The sequence below is a fragment of the Peromyscus maniculatus genome, chromosome 21 (genome assembly GCF_049852395.1).
Source record: "Peromyscus maniculatus bairdii isolate BWxNUB_F1_BW_parent chromosome 21, HU_Pman_BW_mat_3.1, whole genome shotgun sequence".
NCBI lineage: Eukaryota > Metazoa > Chordata > Mammalia > Rodentia > Cricetidae > Peromyscus > Peromyscus maniculatus.
In genome coordinates, this window is record NC_134872.1 from 6,113,896 (window position 1) to 6,131,724 (window position 17,829).

The following is a 17,829-nucleotide window of genomic DNA, read 5'->3' on the forward strand; positions in this document are numbered from 1 at the left end:
TGACTGTTCCCACAGTGATGAAGATGGATTTGGGCTAGCAAACCTTGTAGCTTGAACTTCTTCTTCCACACCCTCTTGACTGTAGGTAGAAAGAAAGGGTCAAGCCAAGGCCATGAGAGCTACCATGAGCTCTTGTGCTGATGGGGCCTGATGAGGGGCCCAACCTTAGCACCAGGAAACCAGGCAAGGGAGTGTGGCTGCCTTACCAGCCAGCAGCCACCACACTGCCTCATACCTTGCAGCCCATTCATCTTCACCACAGACCATGTCCACAGGAAATGGGCTTTCTTGGGAGTAAGGAGCAAATGCACTCAGTGAGTTCAGAAGGAGGTCATTGATGGCTGGCACACCTGTGCCTCCAAGCATGCTGGGCTACTTACTCTCTGACAGTCTTGTGGAAGTGTTGATGGTGCATATGATGGTGGCCCTGAGGCCAGAGGGTTGTGACAGATGTGAAGACATATAGTGAAAGGATATCTGAGAGAGGGAAGTTTGCTCATATGGGGCTGTTGGGGGGCCGTGGCCCACAGGAATGCATGGCCCAAATGTTGCTCTGTGCTTGGGAGGTGTAAGGAGCGCCAGGATACACCCATGCCCATCTCTGGTAGCTCTGTTTTCTCTTGGCGGCAGAATGGATTTTCTCTGTCTCCTGCTGTGGATGGAGATGAAGCAGGACCAGCAGACCCTGTGTGGGTCGAAGGGACCTTGTGGTCCAGCTGCAGATAGGCAGTTCAGGAAGCAGTAGCATGGTGGAGCAACCCCCTGCTAAGGCCTGAGTAGAGGCTCTAGATGCTACAGGAGCCACGTTTACCATGTTCTGCTGTACACATGACCCAGAGCAACATCACCCAGGATCACAGGTGGGACAGTGGAGGACCAGAGAGCTGAGAAGGTTGCAACAGAGACACCAGCTCCAAACTTGGACTGTGTTAACCAAGTCCAGAGAGGAAGAGCAGGTGATGGGCCAGAGACCGATAGCAAAGTTGGCTTGAGAGCAGGGCCTGGTGAGGCTGGAGGGTGAGCCGGAGCCAACCCCAGAGTCCTGAAGCCATGTGAGGTGCCCTGATGTCTCTGAGCCCTGTGTTGAGGGCCTTTGTCCTATGGCTCCCACCAGGCAGAAGCCATGAGTCCATGTCCACCGTGGCCGGCAGAGGTTGGTTGAAGGTGGTATCAGGACAGCCGGGAGGGGGGAGGGCTGAGTGGCTCCAAATAGCTCAGGAGCAGATGAATGGGAAGGAAGTTGCTTCTTATGCACAGCTGGGAGGCCTCCAGCTCCCATCAAGTTCTTTCTCCGCTGGATTTCTGCTACAGGGCCGCTGGGCTCCCACGGGGCTGTTTCTGTCTGTTTCTGGGGTTGTTGGGCTTCCTATTGGAGAAGGCTGACAAGTGTTTGACTTTCAGCACCCTTAGGCCAGGAGCCTTCTTTATTAGCCTCCGTCAGACCAAATCCCCAGGCTCCAAAGGTTCCCATCCTGTTCCCCAGGCTGTTCTTCAGTCCCATAAGCCGCTCTGTTTGACCTGTGGGCTGCAGTCTTGGATCTCCTGCCCTGGCCCCTGTGCCCCTCCCTCCCTTTCACCTCTGTCTGTTGCTGGTCTAAGGACCACAGCCACCTTGAGCAGAGCTGCCCAGAGGCTGCGCAGCATCCGGCTTCCCCCCAAGCCTCCTGTCTCTGCACAGCACTTTGTGAGCCACCTGCTGGGCCGGGATTTTCTCCGTCCTCTTGACACAGAGCCGAAGCAGGAGGATTGGTGGAGATGAGGCACAGACAGGAGGGTTCTCAGAGAGGCCCGTGTCCTCCTTTCTGGGCTACATCAGTCTTGTCACTGAGAGTTAAACTCCTCAGGTGCCCCTTGATCAAGCTTGAGAGCCTTAGGGGTACTCTGGATCCAAGTTCTACCCACTCACCCTCTAAAAGGTTGGTGAGAGAATTGAAGAGAATCTGTCTTCTCTGTGCTCTGCAGCCTGGCCTGTGGTGGCATGTGCTCATGACACCTGCATGGGAAGCCAGGTGGTGGTCACCATGATGTAGACAGGGAAAGCTCAGGAGAAAACTTACAGCTCTGCTTGGTGGCAAAGAGCTTAAGTGAAGACAATGTATTCTCTAGATCCTTCCCATCTCTAGATGTTATTTACCAATGTCCTTCATGGTCCCATGCATTCGCATAAGCTCCGAAGAGAGCATGCCATTACCACCACACCTGGAGAGCAGCTGTTGCTGCGTGGGGCTGGGGGCAATTGGGTGGTGCATGCCTTCCCCTGGAGCGGAGCAGGCAGCAATGGCATCTGCAGGGATGAGCTGCTCTTGCCTGCCAGTGCCCGCAGACACACGTGGCTTTGAAACCAATCAACTCTCGAGTGACTGACTCAGGCTGTACTATACTGCAGATGTGGGGACAGAACCAGCACCTCTGCCAGGTCAAAAGGACAGGGACATCAAGAACCTGCCTGGGAGAGCAGGCCAGAGGGGGGAGCACCCACGGCCTGTGCCCCAGCACGTCCACAGTTCTCTCCTCAAGGGGGCTAAAGCCAGGCAGTGGTGGTGCGCGCCTTTAATCCCAGCACTCTGGAGGCAGAAACAGGTGCATTTCTGTGAGTTCCTGCTCAGCCCGATCTACATAGTGACTTCGGGCCAACCTCAGAAACATAGTAAGATCCTGTCTCAAAAACAACAACAAAAATTGACTCACTGGAGCAAAAAACAGAGGAGAAGAGAAATGCCGGTGTCCCCTACCCAGGGGTGGATAAACGAGTGGCCTTCACGGTTCTTTGTGCCCCTTCACTTTCAAAATGTCCTGGGATAAACTGTGTACGTTTTCTACTGAGGAAAACATTTTCCTAATGTAGAGAAGGCAGGACTCTGTGAACACAAACCACACCCAGCGACAGAGGTGGCAGAGGGGAGGCGCTCCGCTCTGGTCTTTCTGTTAGGGCTCTCGAATGAGCGGGACACCCAGTCCTGGGAACACAGCTCGGCCCACTGATGGGAGGGATGACTAACCTGCTCCCGGGTGTCATTTACATCCTGCAGTCGACCCTGGCCCAAAGGCTGGAAAGCACTGCAGCTGTCTTTTGTCCAGGTTGGAGCACCTTCCCTTCTGCCCCTCTCCTGCCTAGAATATTCCTTCCCTCAGATGTTGCTCCTTACACCCCCAGAAGGGAGGGGCATCAGGGAGGTCACATTGTTGTAATCCAGGACCTGATTGCTGGGGTGCTGCCTATGTGGCACCTGGCAGAGCCCAGGACTGTGCCTCCTTTGGATTCAAGGAAATGGTGGAAGCCAGACTTCCTGCCTGCTGTGTGCAAGCCCTGGGGAGCTCCCTCCCCTCAGCTGGACTCCCCTGGAAACCCTAAGCCTGGAAAGCTCCGATCTTTCTTTCTGTCTGTCTGTCTTTCTGTCTTCTTTCTTTCTTTCTTTTTGTTTGTTTTTTTGGTTTGTTGGGTTTTGTTTTGTTTTGTTTCAAGACAGGGTTTCTCTGTGTAGTTTTGGTGCCTGTCCTGGATCTCACGCTGTAGACTAGGCTGGCCTTGAACTCACAGAGAGATCCGCCTGCCTCTGCCTCCCAATTAAAGGCGTGCGCCACCACCACCACCCCACCCCGTGCTCTGGTCTTTCTAGATGAGGTCTGCACTACCCCCTGTACCCACCCCTGCAGCCTCACCACCACCACCCTGGCAGGTTGCCCCTCCACAGGCCTCTCAGCCTGGCTAGCAGGAACAGGCTCACGGTCAAGAACTAGTTTACCTAGGCAAGTGGCCTGGCTGCCTTGGTCTCTGAAATGTGTCTTTTACCCCATTGTGAAGGTATGTGAGGGTTACATGGCTCCTCACTAGGCTCAGCTGACATCAGGAGCACAGAGGGCCAAGACCTCCTGCATGGACAGACCGTGACTCGTGCTGATTTCAGGGACAACCTCATACTTGGTCTAATCCTGGTTCCTCTGCCCTCTGCCTGTCCAACCTTGCCCGCTGGGCCCTATTTCCCTGGGAAGCCCTCCATTACCTTCACCCAGCTCCCTGCTCCCAGAACTCACTGGACCACCAGTTGTTACACTGTATTGTTTAGGGACTAAAGAGAAGAAAGTCTGAGTGTTCAGCACAGATAGTTCTATAAAATGCAGCCAGCCCTCTCTGTCCAACAGCAGTGGATCCAGCCATTGGTCAAGAGTGTCTGGTGTTACAATGCAAACACAAAACAACGCAGTAACAACTTGGGGGCATTGCATCCTGCTGGGCTTTGTAGGTAATCTAGAGATGGAAGCCGAGTCAGGGGAGGGCCACCTGGGGCAGCAAGATCCACTGATCATGCAAACTTGTCTCCTTCCCAGGGCAGCTGACCTGCAGGCTCATACGCCAAGGTCCCAGGGAGAGGAAAGGGACACAGCAGGAACTGCTCTGGGAGCCGTGTGTCCATATTTCCCATCATACCCTTCATTTGTTCCACTCATCTTTCTCAGAGCTCTACAGCTCCTGACCCTGGACTAGGGTCTGATTCACATGGAACCTGCCTGGCATTAGAGCTGGTAGAAGGAGTAAATGGATCTTCCAGCCAGTGGGCATGGTAGAAGTGGCTCTTGGGCCACGCGTCTGGAAGTTCGTGTTGGTTCAACTCAGGTCCTTGTTTAGGCATCAGCAGAAGGACAGTCTGGGTGTGTGGCCTTACCCATCAGCAGACTCCAGAAGTGGTGGCGGCTGTGTGTGAACTTTGCATGGTAGGCAGAGGGTGCATTCTGTAGCCCAGAAGCCACAGAGCCTAGCACAGAGCTCTCAAGCCTAGGCTGCTGGTGTGCTCTGTGGGGTATTTGTCCCACACCAGTGCTGAGGAGCCAGGGGTGGGCCACCAGGTCATGGTCCGCATTCGCTGCCCCATGCTACTTAACATGTCCAAGTGCAAAGCGGGAGTAGAAATACCCACCTTTCTAGATAGAATCCAGAAAGTGGCCCCGAAGGAGACCCACAGGCATAATTCCAGGTCCCGGGTAAAGCTAGCTAAAGAAACAGACAGCTTCTGCCTGGAAGGGAGGAAAGCTGACCCTAGGACGTCACTATGCACAAAAGAGTGTCAGTGCTAAAGAACAACCCGAGAGGGATCCCAAGCCGACATGCAAGATGCTCCACGGGGCCGATTGCTCTCAAGAGTGCTTCCACAAAGCCAACAAGGACACTGGAAGGAGCAGTCGGGGGACAGCTACCCAGAGCAACTGCAGACACAGTGTGGCGATGTCTGGGCGTGGGGTGACCTAGAAGCTGACCCCAGGCTCTGTGTGTGTTGGGCAAGGGGTGTGTCCTGTAGCCAAGGAGAGGTAGCTGAACTGGCCTGCTCAGAGAAGAGGTCTCTTTCCTCCCTGGAGAGCACACACAAAGCCAAACAGGGAAAGAGAGAGACTGGGAGAGCGCTCCTGGAACCAAGGTTTGTGTGTGCAAAGCCTGAAGGACATGACGAAGGGACCCCTGCATGGATGCCCAAACAAAATGAGAAGATGACGGATGGCCTCGCCGCCGGGAACACAGAGCCCTCATTTTACTGAGAATGGTGTCCCTGGAACGGGGCCAAAGGTCGGCCATTGCACAACGCCTCTGTCAGTGTGGGGAACCCAGCACTGATACGACAAACATCTGTCGGTCTTAAATACACGACCCCTCAAGCAAGCAGTGCCCTCCTGCAGCCCCGGCCTAGCGGGGCCTGACGCCTGGGGATGCCGGTGGGACCATTTGTGAATAAGCTGGACCTGGGCATTCTTCCTCCAGGCACTGGGAGTGAGCGTGCCCCTACCTGGGACTCCATTGGCTTCAAAGAAAGGCACCTGCACAGGTGGCCTGTCCTGGCTAATTGGAAGCATTAAGGAGAGATTTAAAGGCGCTGGTGGAGCACACCTTTAATCCCAGCACTCGGGAGGCAGAGGCAGGCAGATTTCTGTGAGTTCGAGGTCAGCCTGTTCTACAGAGCGAGTTCCAGGACAGTTGACTCCAGAAGGACAGGAAAACTCATGAATTTCTTTTTAAACTTTACTCAGAGCTGGGGGGTGGGTCAGTGAGCAGAGTGCTCGCCTGTCATGCACAAGGCTCTGGCCCCAGGCTCCAGCACCTGAAATCCTGGCGTGGGGTTGCACACCTATTAGCCCTTCACAGGGAGACGGAAGAAGAAAGATCAGAGTTCAGATGAGCTTTGACTCCATAACATTTACACTCTCACAGCTGGATGTGGTGGCGCACGCCTTAAGTCCCAGCACTCGGGAGCAGAGGCAGGGCTGTCTCTGTGAGTTCGAGGCCAGCACTACACAGTGAGAGAAACCTGTCTCAAAAAACCAAAACAATATACCAACAGTTCTCAGGCTGTGACAGTGGGACAACCTGGTGGGCTACAGGGGTGGAGTCACACTGTGTGAGGTCAGCTCCAAGCTCTGCCACTGGATATGTAAGTTCCGGAAAGTTCTGATGGCCAGGTGCCTCTGTTTTCTCACCTTGCACAACCAAGATTAACAGAGGCGCTGGCATCATCGTGCTGCGAGGTTGGACAGAGCATGCAAAGCAGTACTTAGGAAGCAGGCACGTGGCCCGCCAGCTGTCCCCTGTCCCTGTCAGACTCAGGGCCGAGCAGTGCTGGCCCTGCAGCTGCTGCACCCCGAATGCTCCTCTGTAGGGGGGTCAGTGAGAATGTGCTGAGAAAGGCTTGGCTTGGGCCCCCCTGCAGCAGGGAGCTCCGTTCACGAGTTCTGACCCCCATCTGTCAGCCTTTGTCCACTCACGCTTAACCATGCTGACAAAGGTGTGTCTGTGGGGACCGGAGTGCAGCCCTGGCCCGGGCAGCTCCAGGCACTCTGGGGATGGGCGGTCCGGACAGGTTTGCTTACCGCTGGCAGGCGGCCTTGACAGGACACCAGGCTTCAGTGTAGGAAGGACCTAACGTTTTCTTCTCTATCTCAGGGGTCTAATGTGATGGAAGAGCAAGACCTGAGGGAGATTGGCATCAGTGACCCACAGCACCGGCGGAAGCTGCTGCAGGCTGCACGCTCCCTGCCCAAGGTGACTCCTCCCAGGCCAGGCCATCTTCTTGAATGCCTAGACCAGTGGTTCTCAACATGAGTTAACCCCTGGGGATCAAATGGTCCTTTCACAGGGGTCACATATCAAATATCCTGTATATCAGATGTTTACACTACAGTTCACAACAGTAGCAAAAGAACAGCTATAAAATAGCAACAAAATAATGTTATGGTTGGGGTGATCACAACACAGGAACTGTATTAAAGGGTCGCAGCATGAGGAAAGTTGAGAACCACTGATCTAGACAGAGAGCAGGAAAGGAGCCTGGCTCTGAGGCATGCAAATCTCATCCCATGTCTGCCCTCATAAGAGCCCAAGAGGGCACCGGGTCTTGGTTCCTTCCTTGTAAAGCCCACAGGCCCATGGAGAGTAGCAGGACTTCAGGAGTCATAAGCACCTTGTCTGACTGACCCAGGGGAATTTGGCGTCCTCTTGGCTTAAAGCCTGGTCCCATAGGCTTGGCCTGTCACTAGAGCCCCCTTTGGGGTCTCTTTTGACTCATTAGAGCCCAGGCTAGTCCATCTTAACCCCAGAGAGGCCTGAGAAGAGCAAACATGAGAGGCAGCACTGGCCTCTCTAAGGTCACAGCCGCCACCCCTTGACTGTTAGTACTGTAGCCGGTGTCCACCCCTTGACTGTTAGCACCGTAGCCGGTGTCCACCCCTTGACTGTTAGTACTGTAGCCGGTGTCCACCCCTTGACTGTTAGCGCTGTAGCCGGTGTCCACCCCTTGACTGTTAGCGCCGTAGCTGGTGTCCACCCCTTGACTGTTAGTACTGTAGCCGGTGTCCACACCTTGACTGTTAGCGCCGTAGCCGGTGTCCACCCCTTGACTGTTAGTACTGTAGCCGGTGTCCACACCTTGACTGTTAGCACCGTAGCCGGTGTCCACCCCTTGACTGTTAGTACTGTAGCCGGTGTCCACCCCTTGACTGTTAGCGCTGTAGCCGGTGTCCACCCCTTGACTGTTAGCGCTGTAGCCGGTGTCCACCCCTTGACTGTTAGCGCCGTAGCTGGTGTCCACCCCTTGACTGTTAGTACTGTAGCCGGTGTCCACACCTTGACTGTTAGCGCCGTAGCCGGTGTCCACCCCTTGACTGTTAGCGCCGTAGCCGGTGTCCACCCCTTGACTGTTAGCACCGTGGCCGGTGTCCACCCCTTGACTGTTAGCACCGTGGCCGGTGTCCACCCCTTGACTGTTAGCGCCGTGGCCGGTGTCCACCCCTTGACTGTTAGTGCTATGGCCGGTGTCCACCCCTTGACTGTTAGTGCTATGGCCAGTGTTCCATTGATCCTTTCACCCACCCCGAGTTCAGGAAGTGACTGCTTCATAAGCACACACTATATCCTTGTCCTCACAAGCTTGTGACCTCTTAGAGCTCACAGAGAAGCATTCTGTCACCCCCTCTTCTCCATCTTGCCACACCTACTGGCCCCTCTTCCCCAGACCCAGCAGCCTCTACCTCTCAGGGTTGTGATGGACTGTACCAGGGGAGGGGCTCAGGTAGGCCCGGGTCCCCAGGTCTTGCTGTGACTCAGCGATGCCCTCCTGCCTCCTCCTACTGCAGGTGAAGGCCCTGGGCTGTGACGGGGCCAGCCCCCCGTCAGTGCCCTCCTGGCTGGACTCCCTGGGGCTGCAGGACTATGTCCACTCCTTCCTGTCCAGCGGCTACAGCTCCATCGACACTGTGAAGAACCTCTGGGAGCTGGAGCTTGTCAACGTGAGTGTGTCGCGGGAGGCTAGGGCCGGGGGCCGAGGACCCAGCGCCACTCACCGCCCCTCTGCTTCCCCGCCAGGTCCTGAAGGTCCACCTGCTGGGCCACCGGAAGCGCATCATTGCCTCTCTTGCAGAAAGGCCCTATGAGGAGCCACCCCAGAAGCCCCCAAGGTTTTCCCAGCTAAGAGTGAGTTCAAGGAGGGGAAAGGTCCTCAAGTGCTTTTTGTGTTGGTAACAACATGGCTCGGGATAGCAGACAGCAGCCCTGCCCTCTCCTGCTGGACTCACGCACAGGAGAGTGGCTTCTGTCCTTTGCAAGTGTGACAGCCTCTTGTCTGAATCCCAGGATGCTGAGGTGGCTGCTCATGAAGGACCACTCTCACAGTAGAGAGGAGCTAATGGAGCAGCTCCAGGGTGGGACCACATCTAGGGCTTAGGCTCAGCTCCGAACCTAGTTACCGAGGAGACCCTTCCAGTGCCTCAGTGTGTCCGAGCCGGTGCTGGGAATCCCCGACCAGACAGACAGTGGGCCTCCCCGGTGCCTGCCTCGGAGCCACAGGTCCTGGGGCAGAGTAGAGTCCTGCACCTTAAAACCTCGGAGCTGAGGCTACTCAGGCAGGCAGGCCTGGCGAACAGCTTAGAGCTGCTGGTCAGGAGAGGCTCTTCCACTGTGCTGGGCCACACGTGGCTCTGTGCTGGGCCGCAACCTCATGAAGCTGCTGCTTTCCTCCATGGTGACGCTGGAGCAGGCCAGGCAGGGCCGGAGCACACGTGCCTCCGCTCTCAGGGCTGTGGAGCCCACGTTTCCGCTGGAACACCCGCTGCTCTGAGGCTCTTCCTGAGAAAGGGCTCTGCTTTGCCCGGGGTGGCGTGTGGCAGGCGATTTCACTGTTGACAAATGTGAACATGGCTTCTGCCCTCGCGCCCGTTCCTCTGCAGCACAGGCTTGTGGGGACCTCTGCAGGGTGGGGTTCTGGGGGCTCCTGGGCCTCTGGGAGACTTGGTCCTTCCTTGGACCGGGCAAGGCCTAGTTGTAGCCTCTGTCCACCGCTTCTGGCCACTTGTGCGCCTCCTTGCTCTTCACCCCTCAGCTGCGTACGCACCCTAGGTAGCCTCAGGACAGCCTGGGAATCTCACCCTTGTTTCTTGCCCAACAGTGCCAGGATTTAATCTCCCAGACATCGTCCCCGCTGAGCCAGAACGATTCCTGTACAGGGCGGTCGGCAGACCTGCTGCTGCCCTCGGCTGACACGAGCAGGAGGCGTCACGACAGCCCGTACGACCCCGGGGCCGCCTCTCGGGCAGAGCGCTTCCGAGGGCAGGTGAGCAGGGGCGTCAGCCGCAGGGGCCGCCTGTCGGCTGCCATCACCGTCGGGGGCGGCGCTGCCTGCCTCCTTCACCCCTGCCCAGGGCTAGGTGAAGCCCTCGACCTCCAGGAGCTTTGAGGAGAGCACCGTCCAAGACCTCCACTTCCTCCCATCTTTAGATCTGGGGCTCTCCTGTGGCGTGGTCTTCCTGCAGGCCCTTGCTCGTCCCCGTGGCCGTCCCATGCCCTCACCCCTCTTGGTCCCCAGAACTTCCTTCTGTACTGAAAGCTCCTTGCCCTCCTGTCCCCTCCACCCTGCAGAACCATGGCCCAGGTCACGATGCGCTCTGCTGCGGCTCTTAGACTTGTGGGCACAGCTACCTGTTTTCATGCTTCACCAGGGCAAGGCTGGTGCAGGCTTGCATTCCGGGCTCAGCCTTAGAGCCCTGACCCTCTTATTCCTATGTCCAGTGCTTGTCTCGCTGTCCTCCTGCCTTGCCAGGCCCTGGCTCTGCCCCTTGCTGCAAGTAGCCTTCTGGACCCCAGACTGGCAGGTGTCCCTTCCCCTCTGGGAGAGATGATGCCTCACTGCCACCTGCTCTGACACCCTGCACACACTCCAGGTCACTAGCTGTCTCCCTGTCCCTTCCCCAGCCCCTCTCCTTCCCACAGCACAGCTGAGAATTTTACAGACTTGAAGAACACTGCCCAGTGTTCAGTCCTCTGTGGAGACTGCACATGGTGGAAGCAGAAGCCTGTGCCTCCATCCCCACATTGACTCTCCTCAGCTGTGGTGGCCTCCTACCACCCAGTTGCCAGCAGAGGGTCCATTTAAAAAGGCATCCTTTGCCCAGGAGCTGAGGAAGCCAAGGACTCGGTTGCACAGCTTTAGCCTTGTGTCTTGTGTCTCCCACACACGGTGCTGTGCATGCTCCTGTCTCGGTGCCACAGCTCTTCTGGCTGCACTTGTCCCGGGAGCGCGTCCCTTGGCCCCAGTGCTGCTCAGGTGCCTGTTTGTCCACTGCACCTGACTCCGGCCCTTGCTGAGGTCACGGGCTTCCCCACTCGTGGGTGTGCTAGAGCCAGACAGTGAGTGTGTGAGCTCTCTGGAGCAGGTGAACAGTGTCCGGCTGTGTGTGTTCTGCAGGAGGAGCCCGGTGAGACCAAGCTGACCCTCCGTCCACCCAGCCTGGCTGCTCCCTATGCTCCTGTACAGAGCTGGCAGCACCAGCCGGAAAAACTCATCTTTGAATCCTGTGGTTATGAGGCCAATGTGAGTGACTCCCGCCCTTCTGAGATGGCCACCGCCCTCCCTTCCTTCCCGGGCCTCTTCAGGCCCTCAGACTGTTGACAAGGCTGGACCCAGGACCTACAAGCCAACCTCTGCTGTGCTAAGGGGAGGGACACTAGCCTGAGAATAAGACAGGGAAGGGGCAGGAGAAAAGAGTGTGTTGGGAAAGGTGACCCTCTAACAGCAGAGGGGTCCACATTGGCTCGGTCAACCTATGCGACAGCACAGATGTTCCTAAACCCATCCCCTGCCCATCCCCACAGTATCTGGGCTCTATGCTGATCAAAGATCTTCGAGGGACAGAATCCACACAAGATGCCTGTGCCAAAATGCGGGTAAGGAGTTGGAGAGACAGATAGCTCAGCAGTTAAGAGCACTGTCTGCCCTTCCCAAGGACCCAGGTTCAATTCCCAGTACCCACATGGCAGCTCACAACTGTCTTTAACTCCAGTTCCAGGAGAATCCAATGCCCTCTTCTTGCCTCCATGGGCATCAGGCAGGCATGTGGTGTGCTGGCATGTACGCAGGCAAAACAACCATATACACGACATGAAAATGGAAAGGGAAAAATGTGGGGAGGTGGGAGGTGCCGCCTAGAATAGCAAGTGGGAATGCCAGTCACAACCACCCGGGCCATGCCACAGAGGGCTGGGGAGGGCTGTGAAATCAGAGAAGGCACTCTCAGCCCACTCCATTTTTCTTACAGAAATCTACCGAGCACATGAAGAAGGTCCCCACCATCATCCTGTCCATCACATACAAAGGGGTCAAGTTCATTGACGCTTCCAACAAGGTACGCTCTGGTGAAGACTGCTGGCAGGTGTGTCTGTCCCTGGGACCAGACACCTGAGAGGAAACAGCCTAGGGTTCAGATGGGCTGGTCCGGGGTCACCCTCCTCCGTGTTTCTGGGCCTGTGATGCGGCAGTGCACCAGCCGGGGGAGGGCACACACATGGTAGAGGCTGCTCATCTCCTGGTGCTCAAGAAGCAGAGACAGGAAAGGCCAGGGACAAGCCTCGAGCCTCGAGCACCTCCCAAAATAGCACTTACCAGCCAAGACCAGCCTTCAATACATGATCCTTTTGGAGGACACCTCATTTCTTAACTATAATATTCTGCCCCTGGCCCCAAACGGCTCATGACCATCTAATAATACAGATGCATCTAGTCCATGTCCAAGCGTCCTCCAAGTCCTTACACTTCTAGCACTTTTCACAAGTACAAGTTCAAAGTCTCCTCAGAGATTCAAAGCAATTTTTTTTTTTTTTAGACGGTGTCTTACTCTGTAGTCTTGGCTGTCCTGGAACTCACTGTAAAGGCCAGGCTGGCCTCAGAAATCTGCCTGCCTCTGCCTCCCAAGTTCTGGGATTAAAAGCATGTTCCACCATGCCCAGCTTCAAAGCAAACTGTTAACTGTGGGCCCCTATAAAAATCAGAGACCAGGGGCTGGAAAGATGGCTCAGCGGTTAAGAGCATTGACTGCTCTTCCAGAGGACCCGGGTTCAATTCCCAGCACCCACATGGCAGCTCACAACTGTCTGTAACTCCAGTTCCAGGCGACTTGATACCCATGGCAAAAAACACTATTGCACATAAAATAAAAAATTTAAGAAATCAGAAACCAGGGCTGGAGAGATGCTAAGTGGGTAAGAGCATTGACTACTCTCTCAGAGGTCCCAGGTTCAATTTTAATATCCACATGGTGGCACAAAACCATTTGTAATTCCACTTCTAGGGAAATCTGATACCCTCTTCTGGCCTCCACAAGCATCAGGCACACATGTGGTACACAGACATACATGCAGGCAAAACTCCATACACATAAAATAAGTATTTTATAAATAAAATTTTGAAATAGTAAAAATCAGAAAACAAATTACATGCTCACAAGGTAACAAATAGCACAGAATAAAAATTTTCCCACTAAAAGGGAGAAATTAATAGCAAAGAAAGATCAGACCAAAGCAAACAGAGCCCAGCAAGGTCAACGATGCCCATGGCTCCATGTCTGGCATCTGGGCATATGGTGTGGGACTGTGAGGCCAGGGGCTTGGGAAGCCCTGCTGTTTCGGCCCTTGCCTCTCTTTAGTCTCCGCTGGCTCTGGTCACTGCTCCCAGCTGTCCTCTGGAAACATCACATTCCTGGTACCTCCAGTCTCTCTACTGCTCTCCCTTTACAGCTTCTCAAACTTCCCACGGGGCTCCTGATGCTGCCACACACCCCCCGACCCCAGGCCTTCCTTTGAAATTGGAGAGCAAGCCTCCAGGACCCTGTAACTTTTGCATTCTTCATGCCAGCAAAACTAGCATCACATAGGTGATGCCAGGGTCTGCCATCCACTAAAGAAGAGGCTGGGCCCTTAGACCATGGCTGTGGCATGTAGGCAGAAGTTTCTGTCCCACCAGCAGCTCCCAAATAAACACACAGGGGCTTAATATTAATTATAAATGCTTGGCCAATTGCCTAGGCTTGTTACTAGCTAACTCTGAGATTTAAATTAACCCATATTTCTTATCTATGCTTTGCCATGTGGTTGGTACCTTTTCTCAGTGCAACATGCCTATCTTGCTTCCCTCAGACTCCTCCAACTCTGCCCTTTTTCCTCCCAGCATTCTCAGTTTGGCTCTCCTGCCTAACCTTATCCTGTTCAGTTGGCCATTCAACTTCTTTATTAAACCAATCACTGTGACATATATTCACACAGTGTAAAGGAATATTCCACAGGGCTGAGCATGGTCAAATGAATTCCAGGGAAACACCTTTCTAGGTGGCCCTGCACAGGCAGAGCACTCTACAAGAGTTCTCTTCCAGGGTCTTGAGTTTGTTGGGGCAGGCTCTGCCCACTGCCCAGCTGTCTCCAGAGTCATTTTCCTATCACTCTAATGCAAATATTTGACTCCTTTTTTATGCTGCTGCTCTCTTCAGAAACCATTTTGTCCTTGGCCCAGCTTCATCAGGTTTTTCTGACCAAACTTCATGTTTTTCACACCTTTCTGCCTTGGTGGTTGTTCCTGGTTCTCCCTGTAAGCCTGACTGGAACAGCCAGGAGCCGTAGTCCCCCCAGTGCATCCCTGCGACCTCCTCCCCTGGGCTCACCAGCTGTCACCTTCAGTCCGGGGCAGGGACAGAACGCAGCCGAGTTCTTCATCACAGTGTAACGCGGGTCCCCGGGAGATGCCTCTCCCACCAGACCCTCCTGAGCACAGTAGCTCCCACTCCGTCTGTCCCATGCTTCCAGATTCCTCCACAGACATCTCCGCAGAGGTGTGAGGCCCGCGTTGGCAGGTTAGGCACTGCGGTGGCCTCACTCCCATGTCACCTTTTCACGGCCGTGACCGGCAGAGCACAGAGGCTGTGTGCCTCATGGTTTCAGAAGTGGAAGCTTGCTCACAGTGGACAGGAAACAGTGGGGGGCCCAGGCAGGTGTAACTTTCCACAGCATGTTCTCACTAATCCACGTCCTGTGCCCGCCTCTTAGTTTCCAGCACCTTCTAGAACATTGCCAAAAGCTGGGGAACACGTGTCCAGTACATGAGTCTTTGAAGCACTTCCTGTCCAAAGGGCAGCAGTGGGCAGAGCCACCTCACTGTCAGGTTCCCAGGACTCTTCCTTCCAGTTTGCTGGTCCTTGTCCCGGAATCCAGTTTGTCTCAGCTGTAGTGACAGCTGCTTCTCTCGTCCTCAGCCTGGCCTTGGTGGTTCCTTCAGTGAACCACCGACTGCTCCGGGATCCACCTCCTCAGAGCGCTCTCTGCCCTCCTGTAGGGATAGGTGGAGCATGCACTGGGAACATTTTGCTGCCTGTTGGCCATGGTCAGGAGTGAGGAAAGAGGGGGGTGTGGAGTTCCAGGCTAGTAGAAGGCTAGGGCGGCAATTCTAGAGGCTTGCCCGGGGACTGTGAGTTCCAGAACACATTTTTCCTGGCAGAATGTCATTGCTGAGCATGAGATCCGGAACATTTCTTGCGCTGCACAGGACCCGGAGGACCTGTGTACATTTGCCTACATTACCAAGGACCTGCAGACCGGCCACCACTACTGCCACGTTTTCAGCACCGTGGACGTGGTGAGTGTCCCCGTGACAGCAGCCGGCTCTGTCCGAGAAGGCAGAAGTGACCAAGGCCATGGAGGGCCCATCATCGATGGGCACTGGTGCTGGCCTAGCCCTAGCCGGCAGGGGGCTGGCTATGAATGAAGCCGGCGGCATGCGGTGCAGTCTTTCTCACAGCCATGAGGGCAGCTCAGAGAGAAGCACCCTAGGCCCGGCTGTCAGTGACACCTTGGTTTTGTAGCTACACGTTTCCTGGGAGGGACAGGTCCTTGGTCAGCTGGCTGCCCCAGCTCCCCCAGCTGCTGGTAGCAGTACACTCTGACCTTGATTCTCCTTCCTTTCTCCTGCTCACCCCGCAGGAAGTCTCCTGCGTCCAGCTCTCTGCCCAGTTTTACCTCTGGTAGCTCGGTGATCTAGAAATGTTCCCTGTTCCCCTCCTGGGCTGTACTGAAGATGACGTGGTGTTAGCTCCTCCCTCACCTGTGCTCACGGAGGCACACCTGCTCCTAACCCACTGCTGGATAACGCACAGTCCAGTGGAGCATGGGTGTCTAGGCCCGTGGGTTGAGGGCACGCTCCACACTTATGCACCTCCGGTCACTGGCGCTCCACCTTGGGAAGAGACCATGGCTAGCTGGCAAACCAGAGAAGCCTTGGAGAGGACACGGTCCCTGAGATGCTAGGGATGGGCTGCAGGTGTCTCCTCTTGGGATGTGAGTGGTTTAGCTGGTTTGGCAGTCACCTAGTGTTTGAAGCCTAAGGGAACTAAATGTGTTAAAATGCCTCACTTGAAACCACTTCGAAACAAATTTAGTGGGGGTTGGTTTTTCCAGACAGGGTTTCTCTGTGCTGCTCTGGCCGTCCTGGAACTCACTCTGTAGACCAGGCTGGCCTCGAACTCACAGAGCTCTGCCTGCCTCTGGGTACTAGGATTGAAGGGGTGTGTCACCACTGCCGGGCTTAAATTTCTGTTTTCGAAAAGAGAAAGTTTCCCACTCCCTGTGAGGAGTGTGGGGTCTGCAGGATTCTGCGCTGCTGCTCAGGGGGCACACTCTGCTTCTTCCCAGAACCTCACCTATGAGATCATCCTGACCCTGGGGCAGGCATTTGAGGTAGCCTATCAGCTGGCCCTCCAGGCCCAGAAGTCCAGGACCATGGGGGCCTCTGCAGCTGCGATGATTGAGACAAAATCTTCCAAACCGGTGCCTAAGCCTCGGGTCGGCGTGAGGAAGTCTGCGGTATGTGCCCTCCCCCACCCACAAGGCACCCCAGGGCCCGGGTGGAGCTGGGCGCACCGAGTGTCTTCTCACTCCTTGCCAGCTGCCCCAGGAGAGCAGCCCTGTCCCTTGGCTCCCTCCCTGCAGCCCTGGGATCCTGGGGCAGGAGAGGGAGCTGTCTTCCCCTGTCAGGCCCAGCCCAGGGCAAGATGGCCGCCGCGGCCAGCCCCGTGACACCCGCCGTCTGTCTGCTTTGCTCTGCGCCCCAGGTGCCGACGCCCCCCGACACTCGCTGTTGTCACTGTCACACCTGCACCACCCACCGTCCTTCCTACCTTCCGCTGCCGTCTGTTAGTCCTGGAGTCAAGGTCTTTCCGCCTCCCGCCCGCCCGCCCGCTCTCTGTGTGTCAGGCTCTGCGGTGCCCGTGAGCTGTCTCCTGTCCCGGCGGCCTCGCGCTCGGCCTGTGTGACACTCTTTCCCTCCCTGTGTGCTCTGCCCTGTGTCTCTGCCCTGTGTCCTCGTCGTCTTCTGCAAAGGCCTGGAGGAGTGCAGTGCCCGTCCTCAGGCTGAGCACTCTGCCCACTAGAGGGCGTCCCCTTCCTGCCCACGCGACTGGAGCTCCGAGTGTGAACTCCAGGGGTCAAGGATCCTCTGAGTAGTCCCCAAGAGTTCCTGGAGGTGTCCACCCTTCACCTTCAAGGAGGGGCAGGTGTGCTGGGTCCTGCTTTGCGAGGCCACTCTGAGTCCTAACGCTGTCTCCTTGTTTGGCAGCTGGAACCGCCTGATTCGGACCAGGAGGCCCCATCCCACGCTAGTGTTTCCTGGATTGTGGACCCAAAGCCAGACTCTAAGCGGAGCCTCAGCACCAAGTATGAGACCACTATCTTCTAAAGCCACCCTGTCTCCACCACCCCACTGTGCCTTTACCACCCGACCCTTCTGCTGTCTCAACTCTCCTTCCAGCTGCGCCACCAGGCCCCACCTCCGTGGGCCCTGCTCTCCTGGCAGCAGCTCAGACAGTCCTCCACACACAGCTCCTGCTCACACCACCCAACACTGTGAATCCTCCCTTGGGCTGAGGACAGCTGGGGGGTGACTTGCCTTTGAAGGGGGCACCAGAGGGGCTCTGAGGCCCCCAAAGTCTGCAACAGGCACTGTGAGGCGAGGGGCGGGGGTAGCTTCTAGCGGGACCCCACTAGCCCCC

The 17,829-nt window shown here is 55.9% G+C and overlaps 1 protein-coding gene across 11 annotated transcripts in view; it reads left to right on the top strand.

The window, feature by feature from the left end:
• Anks1a (ankyrin repeat and sterile alpha motif domain containing 1A) overlaps positions 1-17,829 on the top strand; it is a 165,593-nt gene that overhangs the window by 144,347 nt on the left and 3,417 nt on the right. For 3 of the 11 annotated variants that reach the window (XR_013046873.1, XM_076558356.1, XM_076558359.1), the window contains 10 exons: positions 6,923-7,021; positions 8,611-8,763; positions 8,840-8,947; positions 9,918-10,082; positions 11,214-11,339; positions 11,621-11,692; positions 12,064-12,150; positions 15,285-15,422; positions 16,475-16,645; positions 17,397-17,494. Coding sequence is in view for 10 of the 11 variants with exons in the window: in XM_076558356.1 (XP_076414471.1) it covers positions 6,923-7,021; positions 8,611-8,763; positions 8,840-8,947; positions 9,918-10,082; positions 11,214-11,339; positions 11,621-11,692; positions 12,064-12,150; positions 15,285-15,422; positions 16,475-16,645; positions 17,397-17,494 (1,217 nt within the window). In the remaining variant the exon portion in view is untranslated. Of the gene's footprint in view, positions 1-6,922; positions 7,022-8,610; positions 8,764-8,839; positions 8,948-9,917; positions 10,083-11,213; positions 11,340-11,620; positions 11,693-12,063; positions 12,151-15,284; positions 15,423-16,474; positions 16,646-16,893; positions 16,993-17,396; positions 17,657-17,829 lie in introns of those variants that run through there. The other 8 variants (XM_076558351.1, XM_076558354.1, XM_076558350.1 and 5 more) reach the window with 5 other exon arrangements.